This window comes from Clupea harengus, chromosome 4 (assembly GCF_900700415.2).
Source record: "Clupea harengus chromosome 4, Ch_v2.0.2, whole genome shotgun sequence".
NCBI classification, from domain to species: Eukaryota; Metazoa; Chordata; class Actinopteri; order Clupeiformes; family Clupeidae; genus Clupea; species Clupea harengus.
The window spans coordinates 8,087,588-8,110,809 of NC_045155.1; the positions used below are offsets into that span (position 1 = coordinate 8,087,588).

The following is a 23,222-nucleotide window of genomic DNA, read 5'->3' on the forward strand; positions in this document are numbered from 1 at the left end:
ATTTGCTCCACCTTGCCTTTATATTTCAGTTTGGCAGTTTTGATGGCACACTTGACCTTTCTATGAACCCCCTTTTCTCAGTCTCAGAGCCAGTGAAAAAGACTCTCTTCCAGTTATTCCAGTAGGTGGTCTCAAAGCATCCTTGTAGCCTACCATTACCATTAGTCCACTGTTTGATGGTTTTAATGACCTTCTCTGTCCTCCTTATGTAGGTGAATAGGCTGGTGCAAGCAATACAGTGGGGAGGGCAATGGATCTGTTTGCATCTTGAACTGAACCATATCACATATCCAGTGTCTTTCCCAAACATCTGCTGCAAATGACATATTGATAAAAAAGCTTTGTCAGCTGAGCAGTGATTTAAAATCAGCCAGGATGAATTTAGGGGAGTCTGGGGATATAAGTTCAAGCGTGTCTAATGTTCTCCCAATGAACTCTATGGCTGTGGTTGCATTTGCTCTGCGGTGGATTGTAAACCAATACAAAGAGGAGCTGTAGAGATTCCCCGGGGAGATAAAAAAAAGGACATAAACGGCCAACAGTTCAGTGTCGGCGGTGCACAGCTTCTCCCTTATGATGACCGTTGAGCACCAGCATGTATTTACATGGAGGCAATTGCCACCATCATGTTGCTCTGGAGTGTGTAACTCGCAGGCTATCAGGGAGATTGGGTCCAGCTGTTAAGCACAATACATTCTCCAAGAAGTGCAAAATGCAGAAACACCAATGACCAAAAAAAGTATTCTGTTATCCATGTCCCTGGTCAGTATTCCAAGTAATCTGTACAATTCAACTGATTAGTGGTCGTGTCGTGCAAAGATAACCTCGCCAAAATAAATTAAGACTGAAACCTAAGCAGCCAAACAACAAACACAATGTCCAAGTGGACATTAACGTTACACGAGTGACAAACACTATAACACCACATGCTAAGATATGAAAGACACTATAAATATACTCTACGAGCTGACTGATCGACAACACGAGCAGTGACCTGGAAGTGCGACAATTGTTACGTTCTAAAGCACAAATAAATACAGCCACACCTCTGCAGAACCTCGCGACAAGATGTGTGAACGCAGCCGAAGTGCAAGTTTCATCCTCCTGTCTGCTAAACCTAGTCCACAAGTGCAAAATAAAATTATATTGGTGGAATGTGGAATTGAATCTGATCCAAATCTTTTCATGACCATATAATTATCTTGGAGATTATTTCGCAGATGAACCTAGTAACTCCTGCCCCCTAAAAAAATAAAAGAACAATGAGCCATTCCTTTGAATGACTATTGGAAAGAAATTGAACCATAAGATCCAGCTCTCTTCAAAAGAGCCAGTATTCCCATCACAATTTCCTAGGGGAGGATGCTGAGAACTCCCCTACAGGTCTGGGCTAAACCCAGAAAGTTTTCAAGTTATTGTTTGCCGTTTTAGTTATATTTTCTACCTGAAATGGAATTTAATATCTTTTCCTGTGTACAAAATGAAAACAATGTATGTCTAGTCTCTTTCTAAAATGTGGTAAGCCTTCCCTACAGGCATGCAGATATTGTGATTAGAAGTCCGTAATAAGCATTGATCTGGTAGTCCATATAAAACATATAGATTCAGTAGTTTATTGAAAAATCAAATAAGAAACAAAGGCAAGAAAAAATACAACAACAAAAAAAACACCAAGGCTCTAAGGCATTCAATAAAAAAGACTACATGCAGTCCACCATGTTCTCCTAGGTCTGACTGTGTGTTCACCGGGCTCTAAGATGGCTCTTGGACCTACAGTCTAGTGCATTCTGGAGTACATACTGTAGTCTTCAGTGGGTGCATCACAATTTCATAACAGATTTATTTTCACTGGCCTTACCAAAATCACTGTAGCAATAAACACAGAAACACATTAAGGTACTGTATACATGTTAGGTTAGAGTTGTATTCTTGTGAGCAGGAGCGAAGGTAGGGAATGTACAATGATTGAATCTCAGAAAGTCATGATAATTTGCTGTGGAGAGCTGTCTGTGAAACAGCACAACACTGCTCACTGGAAAATAGAACACAACGTTTCTTAGACCTGTTTTTTTCCAGGTCAATAAATTATTTCACATTTGAAGATAGTGTATTTCTGATAGCCATATCATTATATTAAATCAATTCACTGCCAGAGTACATTTTAAATGGCTTATTTAACTGTGAATTTGTAATATGATTACAATTACCAAAGGCAGCTCATTTTTACCAGTAGACATGCAGGTAGCATGGGAGTACTCTGGGCATTCAAAATTAAATACACTGGTAGTCACTGTAAATATATATATATATATATACGTGTATATATATATATATATATATATATATATATATATAATAATACTGACTACACCAAGACAAGTTGATGTCCCAGAAAATGAAATTGAGATGGAGAAAAATCAAAATAATTAAACTTGTACATTTGAGAATACCATTCAGGAGTGAAATATTTGATCACTTATGCTTGGCACAATTGTATTCCGATCATAAAGGCTTTATGTGAAAGCAATGGCATGAATTTTGTGTCAACCACATGGCAGAAGTAAAAGCCTTGATGATTCTTGGATACGCATGATTAAATCAGAGCAATACATAACAACTGACTGATACCAATGGGACTTGGTGACTTGCTTTAGTATCTCATTATAGTCTTGGTTGTTGTTATGAAGCATGATGGAATAAGTGCTTTGTTTGGATGTTCACAGTCAAATCAATTCTGCTGGTGCAAGTAGACTAATCTAAAGGGGAGTTTATACAGATTGTATAGGAAATGACATCTGACAAAATATGTCCAATGGCCCAGATCACATGTGACATACATTTCCAAATCTGAATCCCTCGGATTTCTTCTAACAAACAGCAGTATGCTATGGGGTCTCCTACATCATGCGGCCATTGTGGTCATGCATACTCAGACTTTATGTGTGCTTAAGTGGAAGACCACTTCATCAAGACCTGGGGATTTATCTTTTTCATTCACATTTACACACACGCACACACACACACACACACACACACACACATACATTTGCATGCACACACACACACCACACACACGCACATATGCGCACACGCATATACACGTACACACATGCAAACACACGTACACACACACACACACACACACACACACACACACACACACACACACACACACACACACACACACACACACACACACACGTGCGTGCACCACACCAACTCACACACACATAAATGAGTGAAATGGCACCCCCCAGTGAGGTGACAAGGTCATGAGCACTGCATCCTCTTCTCGGAAGAGGTCCAGTTAAGTGGTTGGCAGAGTGGGTCCCCACCTCTTGCACCCTTCGGCTCTTGTAAGGTGGGGGAGGGGGGCAAGCTGTCCTCATTTAGTCTCTCTGGGGGAGGGAGGGGGGTTGAGGACAGGGGAAGATGGGTGGGACTCAGTCATCTTCTTCCTCCTCATCCTCCTCATCCTCTACATAGGTGAGGGAGGGGTCAAGCTTGAGGCAGTTGTGGAGATAGTGGAGGAGGACGCGGCTCTGGTGCTGGAGGCTGCGTGCCTCCCTGAGTGTGTGGCCCTCGTCTGGATAGAGCTGCAGGGAGTAGTTGGCCTCCACCTTCACCAGCCGGCTCAGGAGCTCCGCGCTGTGCTGGAAGTGCACTCGGGCTGTGTGCACAAAAACACATTACATATACATGCACGCGCATACACAGACACGTGCAGACATAAAAATACGAGATTGCAAAATGAACACACACACACACACACACACACACACACACACACACACACACAGACGAACAACCCAAACATTAACACACACAGAAACTTAGCAGTACAAATTATTCGGACAAAACATCTAAAATCAATGTCGACATTCATATAAAGAGCACAAAAATGAAAAAGTACGTATTAAATTTGATCTTATCCCACTCTTATAGAACATTTCCTTTTTCGCTGACAGCATATGCAGGAAATCCATATACTGAATATTTCACCTCAATTGCAGCCACTTTGACTCTGATTAAAAATCATTGATTATTTTTTTTTATTTCATAGTGCATACCGTCTGCCGTTCCGTGCAGCAGAAGAAACTGCTCATCTTTTAATTTGGTGACATCTTCAAGCAAGGAGGCTGCCTGCCAAGACACAGCAATGACACAAACAGCATGAACAATGAGACTTGCACTCTTACTTTATGGACTGTCATAAGTCACAGGTGACAGCAGTGAAATCACAGTTGGAGACAGACAAAAAAGTCCGTCTATGCACTTGCTCAGTTACCCTCCAGCAAACTATTTGCCCATACAAAATTAAATCCATGGCTCTTGCTGAGCTCTCAGTTGTACATCTGGGCTCCTCAGAAATGAAGTTACAGAATATAAAGATACGTGTCAGCAAAATGCATGAGCATTGACTCTGTGATGGTCATGCTTTGTATCTGCTCTATGCCAGGGTGTGTGAATGTGTGCAGTGTTGTGAAAGTACATTTTGAAGAGACTCTTTACCACATAAGCATGGTCCTCCTTATCAGGGAGTCCTAGGTACCTCTCTGAAAAAGCAGCACCTGTGCACATAAGATTGATTAGTTCATAGTACACACTCGGTCAAGGCTGTCAAGCTATTATGGATCCCATTCCAATGATTAAACAGACATATTTCAGAGACAAAAAAATAGAATAACATGACTGTGTTTCTGGACTTTGCTGCAAATGTAAGGCAGGCAGCTTTCATTTATAATCTCCTTGCCATTCCATCTGCCACTGAAGGTACTGAGTCTAATTAAGGCAGCGCTGGACAGAAAGTCCTCTGGATGGAAGAGCCCCAGGAGAAGACGAGAGAGGAGAGGTCAGGGCAAATGGCAGAGATCGATCATATTGGTATGCCACACGGTGAGCTGGGGTGAAACAGAGAGATGGCTCACTATAGAGTTTGAAGTCTGTAATGGGAGCCACAGCAACCCCGCACTTGAAGAGTCGATTGGTGCCAGCCAGCATTTTCAGGGTCAAATAGCCTCCAAATGCCTGTCAGGAAGTGACAATGTATGTCAAAGTCAATGTAGACTTCTGAGAACATTTTTATTACTGAGATACTGAACTATTTCTCTGAAAAAGCTGACTATTTTGATGTTGCATTAATGGTTTATGTGTTTGGATATAAGTGCAGGCTTTCAGTATTTCATTTTCTTATGTGTTCAATTATGTGGTATTTATTTTACAAAAATGTGTAAGTTACAAATTCTGCCTTAGCAATAAGAAGAGCAAATACCTTCCCATAGAGAGCAACCCTTCTGTTGTCAATATAAGGCAGCTGCATCAACCACCTGCAACAGAGAAACATACACAGCATGTTGCCCTACTAAACTTGATGCAACTTCAAAGGCCAAGAGAACTCACAGCTAATGACATAACTCACTCCACCACGCCCAAATGGTCCTTGATCCTGAGTGGCCCAGGTTTGCGAGCATCTAAGGGGCTAGTCTTCTGGCCTCTGGACCCCCTGCTCCTGCCATCCACCCAGGCCAGGGCCGTGCGGTGGGAGTTGGACAGCACCTGTGCCCAGTCCAGAGAGAACTCTTCCGTGACCAGCTGACTGCCTGGGCTACCGTCACTGAGAAAGATTAGAGAGATAAACAGATGGAGGAAAGGATGGGAGAGGGTGGCACAGGAAAGAATATGTGGAGAATACGCTGGTATGTTAGTGTAGATTTAAGGGTTAAAACCTAATAGCTACCGTCTCTAACCTTTCTCAACAAATCAGTTCAGATTATCAAATCAATTAACAAATCAATCCTGGAGGGAAGTTGGAGACATTGATATAGAGTCAAGCATCCAACATTCTGCTTAAACAAATTTGTCTTGTGCCCAATGTGGCTTACATTGACTTGATGCCAAATCTCGTTTAATCACTGCATTGGCTCACCGCCTCTGTTAGCTTCCCACATGGCCCTCACCTGATAAACCAACGGTACAGTCAGCTGCAACAGACTGCTGCTCATTTTAGCTGTTCAGTTTTATTTGTTCATTTAGTTTTATGGGAGAGCAGGTATCATACTCTAAAACACAACAGGAAAAGACAGTGCATGCCATGGAGGTGGAGGGCTGGCTTACACGATGACCAGGAGAGGGTGCAGGTCTGCTTCATAGCCTTTAGGCAGGGAGAGCTTGACGTGAAGATCTTTTTTAAAAAGACACAAAAACAAATAAAGAGTGAGGCAGTGGAACGGAGTCCTTAAACAGCGTGAGAAACAGAGGGTTCGTAAGAGGGATGCTGAATGAGACCGCAGGCTGATGCTGGTGGTTTAGGAACTCATCAGTATTCCAAGCTCTAACTCCACCGGGACTCTTAACCACAGCTAAATTAGTTCCCCTGAGCAGCTGCATGTTTGTGCACTCTGGTTATGGGACTCGCACACACACATACAAACACACACACACACACACACACACACACACACACACACACACACACACACACACAGATGATCATTGAAACACACATAGATGAACAATCACAAGACTAACAGAGACAAATTAACAAATTACAAACAAACATAGTCAGAGTAACCATTCCACACAAATACATGGACACACTGGACATGGAACATACGCACAGAAATACACTTTTCCATGAATCAAATACATACATTCTCAAGTATAGGAACACACACACATACACACAGATGCACAGTGTATGTATACTAATAAACACTCACGCACACAGACACAGACACAGACACACACACACACACACACACACACACACACACACACACACACACACACACACACTCAGATATACAGTATATGTATACTTATAAACACACACACACACAGACATACAGTATATGTATACTTATAAACACACACACACAGATATACAGTATATGTATTCTTATAAACACACACACACACACACACACACACACACACACACACAGATATACAGTATATGTATGCTTATAAACACACACACAGATATACAGTATATGTATACTTACAAATACACACACGTACACACACACACACACACACGTACACACACACACACACACACTTACATATATATCTATCCATGTGTGCCCCCGACCTTCTGAGACAACAGGAGCTCAAGTTCTACGCTCCCTGTGGTTCTCATTAGCAAACTAAAAAAAATTACACGATCGATAGTTAGACTCTTTTTAATTTGTCTTTATTTCTTTTTTTTCCCCTTTTTTTCCTGAAGGAAGGCAATAAAGCTGTTCCCACAATTTGTTTTGTGTCCCTAAAGAAAAACACTTAGGAAAGAAATGACTTAAAGTTCTCTTAATTCAGCCAGATTTCTTCCAAATGTTAGTTTCCGGTTAGTACCAATTTTACAATGAGTTGCACTAGAATGGATAGCTTTAGAGAAACCACATGAGCTTTAGAGAAACCACTCATTTATAGAGCATATTTAAAGCACATTGGCAACTTTGAAAAAGATCCTCTCTCAACCTTGCCTCCAAATTGCAATACAAACAATCACTATAACTTCCAAAATATATGTGTATTACTTTATCCATTTTATTAAGTTCAGAAGGGTGACTTTGTTTTCTAGGTCGTTGTTTTCTAATTCTCATGTAAAGTAGTATTTATTGTTACACCATGCTTTTTATTGCTCTTAGCTTGACTGTTCTCTCCCTTGTACGTCGCTTTGGACATGTTTAGCTTGGAATCCTGCTTGTTGATAGTCAGTATGTTTGACCTATATGGCCTAATTACTGGACTGGACACACACACACACACACACACACACACACACACACGTACACATACACACATATGCACTCACACGCAATGACATCTAAGTCGCCACCAACACTATTTGTGAATTTCCGTTTAATTTCTGCGAAAAACATAAGACACGTTCGTGAGCCCTGGTCCTACCGTAGTTGTCAGCTGAAAGGGTCTGGTACAGTATCTCAGGAAGGCGCTTTCCTCCCAGAGCAATAGCCAGTGGAACATTATCTTCCAGGACTGTGTATCCTAGAGAGAACACACACACACACACACACTTATGAGTTTAATCTCAGCTGGTTCTGCCTCTGCTATTTTCCTCAGATGACCCTCAATCATTTACACTTATGATGAAAACCCTGCAACTTAAAAAAGCTCATTCCAGGTCCAGTCTGGGCACTGGGGAGTATGTGTAAACTTACTGGATGGGTCACTTGTGCCATGAATGGTCACCTTAGGCACTCCAGGCCCTGTGAAGGTCACACAAGTACAAGATTAGTGAGAGAGTCAAAACATGCCATGCATTTCCCAGAATTCTTTCACTACAGGAAACACAGATCCTAACCCTTACCTAAGCAGTGGAGGGTGAAGTAGGTGAGGTTTGGGCTGAACTGAGCTCGAAAGAAGCTACAGTCGTCTACGAGGCCACAGGTCAGACACTGCCGCAGGAAAAACCCCCCTAATTCCACACTGAACAAGAAAAACACAGACAAGGTCACAGTACACAGTGTTTCACATTCAGGTTGGCTAAGAGTACACCCACTTGGAATGTATGCAGGGAGAGAAGGAGTCCACAGAAATTGTCCTGAGTTAAATAATGAACTGGACCTGATGCTGAGAAAGCCATTGTCCAAACTCTTGGCTGCCCTTTTCGGAGAACTCTTTGCATAATGACTTTGACCTACAAATAACCACCCTCATATCATTATGAAAGTGCCCAGGAGCACTCGGGCCATTCTGCTGTTAATCCCCATTTTAAAAACCCACTCTTCACGCCCCAGCATTCCTCCTTCCTGAAGCCATGCAATAAAACGGTACTGAAAACCCAGCCAGTGACAGAATGTGGAGCAGCGGACACATAAATCAAGAGGGGCCACAGATGACTTTCCCCCCATCCAGGCGAGCCATGCCTCCATTCACTCGGACAGGCCACTGGCCCCATCCACCATAAATGAATTAGGTGGGCTTAGAGCCTGGAGCTCACCAAAGAGGAGAAAAAAAAACTCTCTCTGCCATGCCTTCTGCCTCTCCCACCTAGAATAGGAAACTCTATGGTCTTTTTTTTCCCCATTCAATTAAAACCAAACCAAGTGAATCTAACGGATTTTAATGTCTAATATTCTGACAGCTTTGTGAGAAGCCATTGTCTGAGAATTAGAAGTATAGGATGCCTGTTTCTCCAGAATATACTCCAACAGATTAAACAAAGTCTGGATTAGGCAAAACATTACAACCACCAGACGAGAAGGGAGACACATTATGAAAACAGAAAATGAGTCTGTGTGCAAATACTGTCAAGCGCATTCTGATGCAAATTTACTGCAGAAATGGAACAGAGGAAGAGCTGAGCCTCACGCGGTGTGTGTGTGTTCAATTATGGATGAGAGGCTGCGGTACAGTCTTACCTGTACAAGTGTCGGCTCTGTCTGGATTCTTCTGTGCTCAGGAAGTAACTACAAATAGAGACAGGGAAACAAATATGGTCTTGGCCATGCACAATGTGCTGTCTCCAGCTATGATACCCTGACAGGGGTCTACAGAAGGAGCGCTCTTCTAACATTCCCCATGTCACCACGCTAGTGTCTGGTTAAGATAACATGCCAAAGCACGTCCCATAAGAGCTAATTAACATCCCATATTATTAATTCTGCATTGGAAACAGAGGATGCCAATTCAGAATATATTTTTTTTCTGTCTGTTGAAAATGATTCATTAACAATAAGGTATGTATACTAGAAAAGGTCAACATCAGCCGTTTTGGAAACGACGGTCCTTCGACAATCAAGATAGGCAGAGACCATCTGGTGCATGCATCTCATTTACTTGGCCCCCTCCATTGCAGTGCTATTAGACCATTTTACCTGCTGTCAGTGTGGTCCCAAAACAACAAGAGTCACAAGCCTGACCTCCACCACCTCCACAAGTTTGTAGTTTGTAGAAATTCACTGCTGTGATAACATATGGTGGTGTGACTTTGGAAACTTTTAGTTCAGAAATGTCCTCTGTCACAAGTTGCGGTTGATATCGGGTGTGAGTGGGGTCATATTCAAAGACAACCTGTTCCGTGCTGTCATATTCAGAGACTGAATCCTCTAAATGCCACCACCACCGCAATTTCAAAGGCATATAATCGCATAGTACTTTAGTGTTATTATCTCATTGCCAGAAAGCAATTAGCCACCCACACAATTACTGTCCATCACATCTGATCTGAATTTAAATTACACGTCTGTTTTTAATTAAATGTCGCCTCGGCTCCCAATAAAGCGCTATGACTATTCCCCCCCCCCCCCCAGATTGCTTGATTCTATGCCTTAGCAGTGCTTCTTGATAGGCACACAGAACAAGGGCGCAATGAAAAATGACTCTGTGGTCATTCATCGCAGCATCTCTAAGATGCCGGCACCCTGATTTAAACACTCCTGAAGGTTCTCGTACATTTTCCCAGTTTCCTCATCCAGCGCGCAGAGAGAGGTGACATCCCAGTTGCCCGATGTCAGAAAGCGAGGAGAAACAGATGAGAGGACAGGCTACAGAGAGAGAGAGAGATAATTCGAAAGAGAGCAGGGAGAGAGTGACAGACAATAAAAAAAGAGAGAGAAAAGATTAAAAAGCAGGAAATGAGAGTGGAAACTGAAATGCCATCATAAATTACAGGGGCGGAGAGGGGAAGGGAAAGAGATGTGAGTGGGGATTAAATTCAAAGTGAAGAGGGTAAAACAAATAAACCGAGAGAGACAGATAATACATACAGAGTTAATAAGATCGGCCTTTTTATCCTTCCATGTAAGGGAAAGTCCTACTATAACATTTAGGTAACACAGACAAAATATGTTTTACAATTACAAATGATAACAAATCGTTTTTGCATTAAGTTCCTTGTCTCTTCAGTCTGTAAGCTAATACACAGGCCTATGTGACCCCACATAATAAATGTCAAGACAGCATTTAATGAATGAGATATGAATTATAAGAGATCACCTCATAAAGCAGATGCGCTTCATGCCTTCCTATTTAGGACATAGTATTTAGTACACATGTAGTGCTGGCGTGCACATGACGCATCCTCACTCTGACCTGAGAGGATAGGCTTGCGATGTGGCGGAACTCCCCACGCGCCCCTTGTTTGGCAGGAAGTGTCAAGTAAAACACAGAGCCATCTGCTGAGAACAACGACACCTCCTGCAGACCACACCCAAACAGAACCGTCAACATCACCCTAGGGGCAGAACGTCAGTAGGGCCACAATGTTGTTTTTACGGACATCATTTTATCGTGAAATACTTGTTGGGTAAAGAAATGTGGGCCCCCTTGACAGTAAATATCGAAACACTGCAATGTACCTGCTGCTGAGTCTGCCAAAGGTCCACACTCATTTTGTGTTTCTAGGGATACAACAGGAGAAGACAGAAGCAAAAGGACATCAATAAAATAAATCACACAAATGCTATCATCGTTTCAAAGATGAGACTGTGCAGAGGTGACAGTAAATGAAAAACCTTGCAGCTGTGACAAATGTCAAAATGAAATACTAAGAGAGAGAGAGAGAGAAAGAGAGAGAGGGAGAGAGAGAGAGAGAGAGAGAGGGAGAAAGAGGTGGGGGTAGAGAGAGAGGGAGAGAGAGGTGGGGGAGAGAGAGAGAGAGAGAGAGAGAGAGAGGTGGGGGGGAGAGGTAGAAAGAACAAAAAAGTTTAAAAAGTGAGGATGACCTTTAAAAGTTTAGTTGGACAAAAACCAGAGTTTTCCAGGGAGGGAGGGAGGGAGTTAGATGATTCTCTCTGAATCCTTTTCAAAAAGAAAAGATCTGTTGCTAAAACAGCTACGTTGTATGGAGGCTAAAGGAGACTCTCACAACTCAACAGGCAGAAAAGAGAAAATCAGTGAGAGCTGCACGGATAAATATACCCAATGGGCAGCGGATGCTTGACCTCTATCATCTCACCTCAGAGCAGGCCCCAGTTGTGGCCTCACAAACGGAGAGCACTGACTGGTTCTGGACCCGATTCAGCCAGCGCACAGCTAGCTGAGTGCTGCTTATCCAGCTAACCATCGAGATGTAGCTGTCTCTAAGGCACACAAACATAGACAGATTAAAGGGAGCATATGAGCACAGGGAAAAGGCTACTTGAATTTTAATTTGTGTTTGAATTTTTCGGGCGATGGGGAGTTAAACTTTAAAAACGGAAAGAGAGCAAGAGAAAATAAGATGACAGGCAGTAGATTGGTTTCAAGAACTGCCATGACAATGTTTCAAACAGAATTATTCAGCATTATTCAGATGCAGAGTACAGCACAGCATCATGACAGCACAATTAGGTCATCTCTCCGTGTAAGTGTAGAGGGGATGCATCAGGGGCCAATACCTGGCCCTCTGAGAATCTGGGGGAATCATCTCCACTGTGTGAGCAGGCCCATAGAGATTCACCACAAAGAGGCTGACAGAGGAAATGTGAGAGCCTGCCTGCAGAAGGAGCAGATGAATGCGGACTCAGAACATCTGACAAAAAAGGAAGGCATTGAAAAAAATAGCATCTTGCCAAGCACTTTTTTTCACTTTTTAATGGAATGTAAATGAGGTCGTGCCTTAGGGTATGGGTATAAGATGTTGGAAGGATATATTCCACCCAGGAAGTGAGGAATCTCCATTAGAGGTGTGGCGGAGTTGTTGATCGTGAGGTACGCCAGACGGGCACCATCTACTGACCACCAGAGAGCCTTATAGGAGAGCAGAACCTCCTCTGAAATTTTAAACAGAGATTTACATCAGAAATCACATCGAAAGTAGTGAGTAGATTAAAAGTTGTCAAGTTGTATTTCTTAATATTTCCAAGACAACTTTGAAAAAAGTTGAATAACAAACCTTCGTAGGTCCAATCAGTCACGCCGTTGACCACAAGTTCCTCCCTGCCTGTTGAGGTGAGTCGCATTGCTCGGCTAGATACATCTGGCTGGTAGTAGATGTCATTGTCAAAGACATAGACCTGACAGCAACAGCAGAGAGAGAGAGAGAGAGAGAGGGAATAATAGGGTGGTATCAGGGACAGATGGACTCTATTATCATCAATTCTATTTACGCAGTGGTCCAAGGGTAAGTGGCTTCAAGGTTGATTCACATACACACAAAAACACACAAATCTATAGACAAACCTTTGCACATACACCCCCCAACACACACACACACTAGCACACCCAAACAATCAGCAGAAAAGGCATGTTACTGGCTGTTAAGAATTTGTTAACCCTATTACCTTAAGGGATGTGCCTGTGGAACTTCAGAAAAATCAGTTATAGTTTACATTTCACCTCAACTTACACATACTTCAGTTATTTTTCCATTTTCACTATCTCATTCAAAACACGTGGTATTCTGTACACATACAATATAAAAATCAAGCACAAAACTAAACAAAACCATCCTATTTCATCCCGCAGTTCTCCGGGTTTGCTTCCTGTGGCACCTGGTGGTGCAGCAGTGGGAGGCAAGCCGCCTGTCCCTGTGCAGATAGGAGGCATAAGAGCGGGGGCTGTCTTACCAGCTGGCTCCCCTGAGGCCCCCACTCCGCATACTGAAGCACAGCCGTCTCTTCATCTGGTGGCGTGAGCTCCGCAATGTCCCTGAAACACACACACACACCACACACACACACACACACACACACACCCACACACACACACACACACACACACACACACACACACACACACACACACACACACACACACACACACACACACACACACACACACACACACACAACCTGTGAGCACCTAATTAACAGTGACAGCAGCATTCCAAAGACCATCACAGCAGAAAGATGCGCTCCACAGGAGAGCTGCTTCAGAAACTGTCCATGCTGATTTGGTGCTTTGTATTAAAAAGGTAGCGTTAAAAATCACAAGATGCAAATGCCAAAACATAAACCAACAAATGCACAAAAATGCAACAAAGAGAGAACAGGCACACACTCTGGTCATGCAATGCAGAAGGACATAACTTGATGCTCAGGCACACGTTTCTCCTCCAGGAGCAAGCGCACACTCATTTGCTACAAGGCATTCTCTTGCATCTCACCACTGCACTGCTCTCAGTCTCTAACACATCCTCCTGGGACTTTAGTAATCTTCTAATAACTACACGGCAGTAGCCTCAGGTTGTTGTACACAATCAAATTGAACGCCCATTCCCTTGTCGGGGAAAGCTACGAACGGAAACTTTCATGGTGAGTGCTGAAAACTCCTGTCCCTCTCTAATGGAATAGGAACCTTGGGAGCTGATAGTCATCATCCTGACAGCTCCCTGATAGTGAGATGTTGTCACTGATAGAGGGAGTGGAGGCCCGACAGTCAGTGGAAGAGAGAGTGTGGGGATGAGGAGAGAGACAGTGAGGGACCCGCACAGGAGGCCGACAGACTCCTAGTCGTGGAGGTGGCGTTTCATTCGGTAGCTGTTGCTTGGTAGTGCACGTGCACAGTGCAGCCCATGCAGGAGGGTTCCACCCGTGCCTCTACCTACCCACTGGCCACGGTGTGGATGGCATAGCTGGCAGTGAAGGACTGAGTGAACACCTGAAAAAGGGGGCAGAGGATATAGTAGATCCTGCGCATGCATACTGAAGCGTGCATACACACACACACACACGCACACAAACACACACACACATTCTGTCACTCCAGGTCATAAACATAGACATGTGGAAATTATACACTGCAAATCATATACACATACGCCGCCTCAGAAAGAGAAAACAGTGTGGTATAATACACACTTAAATCACGACTGAGGTACATCAGTGCTGGCTTGTGAGATCATAAAGCCAAGCCAGCTCAGCCTGACTATTACAAGCGCTCATAGGGAGCTTCAGTCATGATTAGCTCAAAGCTGGCTGACTCAGCATGGCACGGGGTCACCTTCCGAGTGGCTGTCCCTTGCAATTACGCCCTTAGAGTGGATTGGAGGGAGAGAGAGACGGGATTACATAAAAGGAATAAGGGAATAGGGTCGCCCTACAGGATGGGAGAGGGGAGAGAAGCCCTGTCTCAGTGTGATAATTAGCCCTGATCCCTCTGACATCTCTCTGAACAAAAAGGATTCGCTGTGGCAGGCAGCCTCCCCACCAGCCACCACCGCAAATCCAACCGCTGGATTAACACAGGTTTGAATCAATACAAGAATCCCAAATGCCTTCATGCCTATGTGTGTGTGTGTGTGTGTGCACTCGTGAATACATTGCTGTGTATGTGTGTGCAGTTGTGTGCACAGTGGGTTTGGTTGTCTGTGGGAGTATGACTGTTAGTGTGTATCGATGTGTGTGTGTGTGTGTGTGTGTGTGTGTGTGTTTCTGCGTGTGATCTGGGTGTTTCACCCGGATGTAGTGCACATGCTACAGTAAATCAAAGGATGTCATCCCATGGGAGATATCAGTTAAAGCCCTAATGATTTTTCAGGAGCCAAATAAAATGTGTATCGATCAGCGGCACTTTCCTGCAGTGCCGGAGTTGAAGTACCTCCGTGCTGCTAAGAGACAAAGGCTCTTCAACAGGAAAGCTGCACCCTAATAGAATTGGATGACACTTTCTCAGGGAAATTTGATTTAGGTCTCTCTCATTTCTTGTTTTTTATTTTAAAAACAGCAGAGTGATACTATATCCAATCTCAGATTTGTGATTGATATAAATACTAAGAAAAAGTCCAAAGACAAACTTGAAAGACAAAATACATCGGAGAGTAACTTACAATAGTAAACCACTGTACTGTTTCACACAAGACAGTCATAAGCACCACCTGACATATAAATACGGAAAAAAACATGGACTGTACATACTGTCATAGCCAGTGTGAACTATATACAAAGTTCCACATGACCATTATTAAAAGTTGCTCTAACAAGTGAAAATATATTCCATGGACCACTTTCACCTGAGACAGACTTCATCCCAATGGTGAGTAAGGAGTAAGAGTAAGGGAAGTGGCAGACACTCCTCTTCATTAAAATTGGGAACAAAAAATTGGAGAGCATATTTAAGGACTTTTTAACAGGCCATGGCAGGCAAAGAGGAATTATGGGAGAGGCTGGTGTGTCATCGGCACTCTGTTAAAGTAGCTCTTTAAGGTTTGTCAACACAGCCAGAACTCCTCTGGCTAATAATTCATCATTTGAGAGTCTGAGAACGGAGAGACTTTTATGTATATGTAAATGTGTGTGTGTATGTTTTCTTGAACTGTGTGCGTCTGTTTGGGAGGGGGGATTTGAATGGGGGTTTCGCAGCCTCTGGTTAAACTAACTGTGCGTGCAAGTGTGTGTGTGTGTGTGTCTGTGTGTGTGTGTGTGTATGGATGTGCATACGTCTGCACATTGCTTTGTGTGTGTGTGTGTGTGTGTATGTGTGTGTGTGTATGTGTGTGTGGGCATGTATGTGTGTGCGTATGGCAAGGGGGGGGGGGGGCCTTGTAACACAGGCCTCCCAGTGCATGAGTCATAAATCCTTCCCCCTCACTCCTGTCATGGAGCTAGGCTCGTCTCCAGCTTCCGTTGTAACTGCTTGGAGGAAAAGAAAAAAAAACGGGAAAAAACGAGACGAGGAGTGCTCCTGTAAACAGAGCGGGGGAGCAGAGCGAGCAGGAGGCCCTGCATCAAAGTGTCTGCGATCCCATTCCGTCGGGCTGTAATGATGCACTCGATAATATAATATTGGACTACACGCCCGTGCCCCCATAATGATGCTCTTCCCGCTTATCCATTCTCTTTGCCGAACGTGCACACACTCACTCACTCTCTCGCACACCCCGCTAAACACCACCACCACCACCAAGGTCCACAGCTGCAGCGTCAACGTTATTTCCATAGCAGCCTCTTTCCACTAATAATGCTATGACTACAAATTATCCTGAAGGTGGTCTGCATGCCCCAGCTTTAATCCTTCCTTCCAAAGAATCAGGAACCTTTCAGCACCCCAGTTTCGACCACAGTTGTCATGAAAAAAAAACACAGAGAGAGAGAGAGAGGGCAGGGGGAGACAGGTGTGTGTGTGTGTGTGTGTGTGTGTGTGTGTGTGTGTGTGTGTGTGTGTGTGTGTGTGTGTGTGTTTATGTGGTGTACATACATTTGGTGGGGTCATTAAAGTCTAAAGACATCCATTGGGTGTGGAACGTTGGAACTGGGTCCTTTCACAGTGGCTGATGAGGAAGGACACGCTCCTAAGGCTCATCATGTCTGACCCATCCCTCTGCCTGTGCAAAGGAGGCTAGGGGGAGGTTTGGGCAAAAGTGAAAGAAAGAGAGTGAGAGGGAGAGAGAGAGAGAGAGAGAGAGACAGAGAGAGAGAGAGAGTGCTTTCTGTGCTCCCATGGTGCTTGCCTCAAAGGCTCCTCCGTTCCTGCAGCTCCATCTCAGGCAGCTCAGGCCACGCTGCCTTTAAAGCCCCTCTAACCCCCAGGCTATACACAATCCCAGAGAGAGGCTTTTCAATTTTACACATTGCCCACTCATCCCTTTCTCTCCATCTCTTAGTCCCTCTCTCTCGCTCTTCTCTTCTCTGTCCCTCCATCTCTATTTCTCTCTCTCTCTCTGTCTTTTGCAGTTTCTTCGCACTGTATATCTGTGTGTCCCCAGCTCCTTGCTCCCTCTTTCATCCTTGCTTTGATTGATTTCGATAGACCAGGGTGATCTGAGGGCGACTGGAGATATCACCGTTTTTTATTCCCTCTCCCTGCTTTGCCACATCCCCCCACCCTCGTCCCCGCCTCTCTCTCGCTCTCTCTCTCTCGCTCTCTCTCTCTCTCTCTCTCTCTCTTCCTCTTCTCCTTCTCAATCCTTGCCACACTCACTCAGATCCTCTCCTTCAATACGGCTCCCTGAACTCACTGCAAACGGCAACAGTCAGCAGAAAATCCTTGGAGATAAAGGAGAAAAAAGAGAAGGAGCAAGAGAGGAGGAGCAAGAAAGGGCTGTGTGTGGGGTTTATGTGACAGAGGGGAGAGGACCCACGTGTGTACAGATTAAAACACAGACGGTCAAACACATAAACACATAAACACATACATGGATTGTGAACCTGGAAAATGGCTCAGCTTTGAATAGATCTTAGGGGATGGAGCATAGCCATTCGCTTACGCCAGTTGCATACAGATGACATAGGGGAGCTGGGCTCGGAGAAAGCATGAAAACTGACGCGTATATTCAGTACACACACGTATACAATCCCCAAACATTCAGCTTACAGCTTAAAGTTCTATCCAGAGGACGTAAAGCACTGTTGACAGACCTTTGACAGACTGTGTACAGACGATAAATCAAAACACACATCCCTATCTGATTTATTCAGACCATAGAAAGATCTACATCTCTACACAAAAAACACAGGGAGGAAGGAAATGTGCGTGTGTGTGTGTGTGTCTGTGTGTTTGTGTGCGCGTGTGTGTGTTCGTGTGTGTGTGTGTATGTGTGTGTGTGTGTTTGTGTGTGTTTGAGAGAGAGAGAAACAGAGAGAGGGAGAGAACAAACAAGTGTTTGCACATTTTTAAAACCAAAACCAACAACGTAAATGTGTGGAAGCAGATAGCACTTAAGAGGAAAGCAGAAGAACTGCAGAAAGCACTCAAAATGATATACAGAGTTTTCTACACACCCAAACAGCCTTCTTACAAGTTTCAGGGATGATTTTTTTTATTACAAAAAGAGAGCGCACCCACACACTTGCTTCCTGCTCTCTAGGGGTCATCACTACAATGTCTCAACCGTGACAGCAGTGGTTGATATGACACAATGTATAGTCAGTCAAAACACCTTTCTGGGATGCACATAGATTAAAATAAGTATCTGTCAATGCATTTTTTTTTTTTTTTTTGGTATTGTAAGTCTCACCACGTTGATACTTTGACTGATTTTACACTGTGAACCTATACACCCATTTCATGTGTCAGAAACCGTGCTAGCCAACGTAAGAAAGATGCTCACAAAATTCTTCTAATATGCCTGAAACTTCACATTAAATAGCTGAGGGAACCGTATGCACCTATGTGGGTATCTTACATCTTACATCAGCATTATAGTGTTCACACTCAGCATGCACATAGCGAAACCCTACTGTGACAGACTGGGGCAATATATCAGAGGGGCTGTTTAATAAGGCTGAACTGATCCCAAGGATGAGCCCTCCATTCTCCATTCCCCTGCATGTCCCCATTACTGTTGCATTAGACGTCCTACTCCCTCCCCCGGGGAGGCAGCCAAATCTATTACGCATGCAGTTATTTGCAGAGGTGGAGGGCCAGTGTAGGGATAAGCCCTCGACAAAACACTCCGTGATACAGCAGACCACCAAGAGAGAGATGCCTTCCTTGTTATCTGTTCTGTGATGTCCATGAGGCGCTGGGCGTAGAACCACCTGGTCCTCGAGGAGCTGCATCTCCCCCACTTTCCCTTGCTCTCTTGATCTCTCCCTGAACGCCACTTTCTCTCACCGTCCCACTCTCTCAGTCCCTTTTCTTTGTCTTTTTCTCAACTACCTTCACTCTCTCTCTGCCACTCACTCTCTGTATTTCTGCCTCATTAAAATGCTGTGCAGACGCGTCAGAGCGATACCCACAGCCTTAGATTCCCCACCCAAACTCCCACGTCTCTCCTCCTCCTCTCTCCACCCATTTGTTCTACATCAAACTGATCAGGCGTCCACTGACACCGCCCCCTACCTCTCAGATCCCACTACATCATTCCACTCTCTATGAATATTCCATGCTGCACACGTCTCCCCATGATCCACTCAGCGCTTTACGTTAAAGTGCACGGCTTCGCTTTGGAGTGCTGCAGAGGCTGCCACCGCAGCAGTAGCGGCAGCACCAGCAGCACCAGCAGCACCAGGCCAGTGCCCTGCCCTAGTGCCGTCTGCTGCCTCTGCGCCACAATTATCACTTTGAGCTATCAAAGCACAAACAGACTTGCCTAACCAATGGATGAGAGCGGAGCTCACGACTCCCTCACTGATCCCTTGGCTGGCGTCCTGCGGTGTGTGTGTGTGTCTGTTTCTGCTTCAATTGAATTTAAACCAGCGCAATGTGGAATAGAGGGGACTGTGCTTTAATCTATTTTACAGAATAAAGGACTTTCATCGGGGTTGGCATATAAATAAGCTCAGCGGATTCAAAGGCACAGAGGACAATATCTGAGTGTGTTTTGGAAAGTAAATATGAACGTGAGGTTATAAAACGTGTCCTCTATTCCAAAGGAAAGGAGAGGTCTGAGGACATGGGGTTCAAGAGGAAATCACTAGGGTTGAGATGTATTCACCTAACCATTCTGGTTTTCCAGGGAATCACTACCCTCCACCACCATGTCCATGGTTGACTCTATCCACGTTGTTGTACATTGTTTCATCTCAGTTGTCAAATTCTGTGAAACTGACACAACGATGTAGTGAATAAATACATAATTCCTGCTTTTTGCCTTTTTAAAGGTTTTTTTTTCGTCTTCGTTTACACAGATATCGTGTTGTATCGCAGATGATTGTATTGCAATGTATTGAGTATCAAAGAATCGCTTATCAATATACCATCATTATCGTGGGCAATGAATTGTGATAGTATCGCATTGTGAGTTACTATGCGTTTCCCACCGCTAATTAGCAGTAGGATGCAACTCACCGGACGAATGTTATACGCCGACAGAATGAACCTCTTATCCGCTGACACTTGGAACTTCATGCAGTCAGGATCCTGAAATAAAGACAACAAGTGTGAAAGCTTTGGTGTTCCATTGTTCTTTCACCGCCACACACAGTAAGAAAGCCAGAGAGAGACAACAGTGCACCACGGTACCCTCTGCAATCTTTCTCTTCTTTTGAGGAGGAATGAATGACGAAGGTGTTCAGACAGTTCAATATAAGGCTTGGAGAGGTTTTTTAGAGAACGAATGATATCATGTGTGACAATAAAAATGAGCAGCTGAGAGAAAGCCAAGCCCCCGGATCCTCCATCTCATTCGGAGAGTACAGGCACGCTCACGCTTGGCTCTCAGGCACTGACCCACATAATTCTCTCCGAGTGACAGCGATGCATCGTTCAAAGAGAAGCCCCTATTCAGGGAACCTCTTTGAAGCCATATGTTACCGGGAGCGGATGGGAAAAGCAGCAGGGCATATGTGGTGGCAGCGGTGCAGTGGCAGTTGAGGAGAAGCGAAAGAGAACGGGGCAGGGAGGGGGGGGGGGGGGGGGGGGAGTAGAGGCTTAAACGGTGAACATCTGAACGCTTTCACTCTCTCCCCTGCCCTCACCATGGTTGATCCCTTTTTTCATCTGCAGAGTGTTTAACAAGCACTCCATATTCTCTCTGCAGCTCAGGGCAGGCCCCTATTGACCGGTCCATTTGTCCTGCTGTCGGCCAATATGACTAAATCAATTCAAGCCGGTGCATGTACCCCGATCTCCTTACCCATCTTAAAACAGTCTTGCCCCATGTTGCATGCTGCTACTCACCAGTGTGCTGTTGTCCAGTAAGGTGGACGTGAGGTTGGACTGCAGGTCGTAGGTCAGCACGTGACCCTCCCTGGTGCGCAGGACTACCTCGTTCTCTGCAATTGAGGGTAAAGGTCAAGGGGCGTAACCTACTGGGGTCAGAATCTATTACAGAACAATTGCTGTGTAAGCCATTTCCTATGAAATGAGTCACTGATCTGAACAAGAAACCCTCTTGCTGTGAGGAAGTGTGATATTCATGTGTAAATACGGCATTTAAAATATGTGCAACTTTTTTGACGGGCAAGATATTATTTGCTTTGGGCATCTAATATGGAAAATAACCTGCGTAGTATAAACACAATCCATAAATAGGTAGCCAGAACAGAGTGTAAAGAGTGCCAAGTAAGGTCTTTAACAAGAGCCAGCCATTATCATTCATCCCCAAAACATTAAGAGCAGAAAAGAGGTTTCTAAATCAGAGGATAATGGCTTGGCATGATTGTCGCACAAATTGGTGTCAGACGCTGGTCAAGACACTGCTCACTCCTCAAGGCACTAACCATTCAGCCAGCTGACACAGGGGTCTTGAACTTTGAACCCACGGCTCTCAATGTCCTCCATGGTGAGGGGGGACTGTAATAAGAGGTGAGACTCATCTGAAATGAAGAAGAAATGTAAAGCATGAGATACAAACAAGTAAGCCATTTATGTATCTTGTACTGTCTGACACTTTGGAAATGTATTTGAATTCATGTACATCCAAAGCCCAGTGGGTGGTAAGGATTAGGTGTTGTTTAGCCTTGTTGGAGACAGCGCCTTTGTTTCCATGCCTTTGAATCGGGTGATTGTGTGCTTCCGACTGTGGTGTCTGAAAGGGTCTCGGCTGTTCTGTGTATTCTGCACCTGTCCATTCCCTCTCCCTCACTGCATCTGACGGGCTCTCACACAATCATCCCACTCCCCCCTTTTCCCCTCAACCATGTCTCTAGGCTGGCTCCTGCATTTCAATTTCGCTTTCTCAAGCCCAATCATTTTCACCGCCTTCTAGCCTCCCTCCTGTTCTGCCTCTGTCTCTCTCCCTTGTGCCCTCCCCGTTTAATCTATCACACAATACTGCCTCTCCCACTCGCACTCCCCCTGCCTTACCAGGTGTGAGAACGACCACTGCCAGGAGGACCAGAGACATGACGGCCAGGATCACCACCATGGCAATGCCTATTCCCTTCCAGTTCCGTGGTGGTCCACTTGAGCTCCCCATGTCCTGCCCAGGAGAAAAGAAATGTGTGTGAAATACACACCAAATAACACATGCACACCACACAGACACAGACAGATAAACACAAGACAGATATACACATCGAGTGTCAGACTCTCTCACACACACACACAACACACTCTCTCTCTCTCTCTCACACACACACACACACACACACACACACACACACACACACACACACACACACACACGCACACATACACGGGAGACTGCACAGCTGAGGGAGAGTACATTAGCGTAGCTTCATTTCCTGAGCTCACAGTAGGGACCTGCCACAGAGACATGTGTATCAGAGCAGAGAGCCTCCAGGGGAACAACAAGCCCTCCCAGTCTGGACAGGAACCTGTGGGATTTAGACGAGTGACTATTCCCAAAAGTAGGCGGAATAAAAGTGACAAAATGATCATTTAATTGCATGTGAATTGATATCATTTGCGCGTAATTTCCCCCAAGTTGTCACTTCATTACACCTGCAGCAGCTTTAATGGGGCATAGGTGACAGTGGAGGAGGAAGCAA

At 44.5% G+C, this 23,222-nt stretch overlaps 1 protein-coding gene across 1 annotated transcript in view; it reads right to left on the minus strand.

Annotated features, from left to right (window-relative positions):
• Positions 1–3,165: 3,165 nt before the first annotated feature.
• LOC105906779 (inactive dipeptidyl peptidase 10) overlaps positions 3,166–23,222 on the minus strand; it is a 28,848-nt gene continuing 8,791 nt past the window's right edge. Inside the window, exons 2-25 of the mRNA XM_012834973.2 lie at positions 22,576–22,690; positions 21,990–22,085; positions 21,448–21,542; positions 20,617–20,688; positions 14,495–14,547; positions 13,515–13,596; positions 12,842–12,962; positions 12,565–12,719; positions 12,345–12,442; positions 11,924–12,047; positions 11,325–11,366; positions 11,059–11,163; positions 10,420–10,511; positions 9,387–9,434; positions 8,333–8,451; positions 8,184–8,231; positions 7,912–8,010; positions 6,115–6,181; positions 5,420–5,614; positions 5,273–5,327; positions 4,929–5,028; positions 4,513–4,571; positions 4,071–4,143; positions 3,166–3,670 (exon numbers count right to left, since the gene is read on the minus strand). Coding sequence (XP_012690427.2) covers positions 3,444–3,670; positions 4,071–4,143; positions 4,513–4,571; positions 4,929–5,028; positions 5,273–5,327; positions 5,420–5,614; positions 6,115–6,181; positions 7,912–8,010; positions 8,184–8,231; positions 8,333–8,451; positions 9,387–9,434; positions 10,420–10,511; positions 11,059–11,163; positions 11,325–11,366; positions 11,924–12,047; positions 12,345–12,442; positions 12,565–12,719; positions 12,842–12,962; positions 13,515–13,596; positions 14,495–14,547; positions 20,617–20,688; positions 21,448–21,542; positions 21,990–22,085; positions 22,576–22,690 — 2,340 coding nt within the window. The 3' untranslated portion in view covers positions 3,166–3,443. The remainder of the gene's footprint in view (positions 3,671–4,070; positions 4,144–4,512; positions 4,572–4,928; positions 5,029–5,272; positions 5,328–5,419; positions 5,615–6,114; positions 6,182–7,911; positions 8,011–8,183; positions 8,232–8,332; positions 8,452–9,386; positions 9,435–10,419; positions 10,512–11,058; positions 11,164–11,324; positions 11,367–11,923; positions 12,048–12,344; positions 12,443–12,564; positions 12,720–12,841; positions 12,963–13,514; positions 13,597–14,494; positions 14,548–20,616; positions 20,689–21,447; positions 21,543–21,989; positions 22,086–22,575; positions 22,691–23,222) is intronic.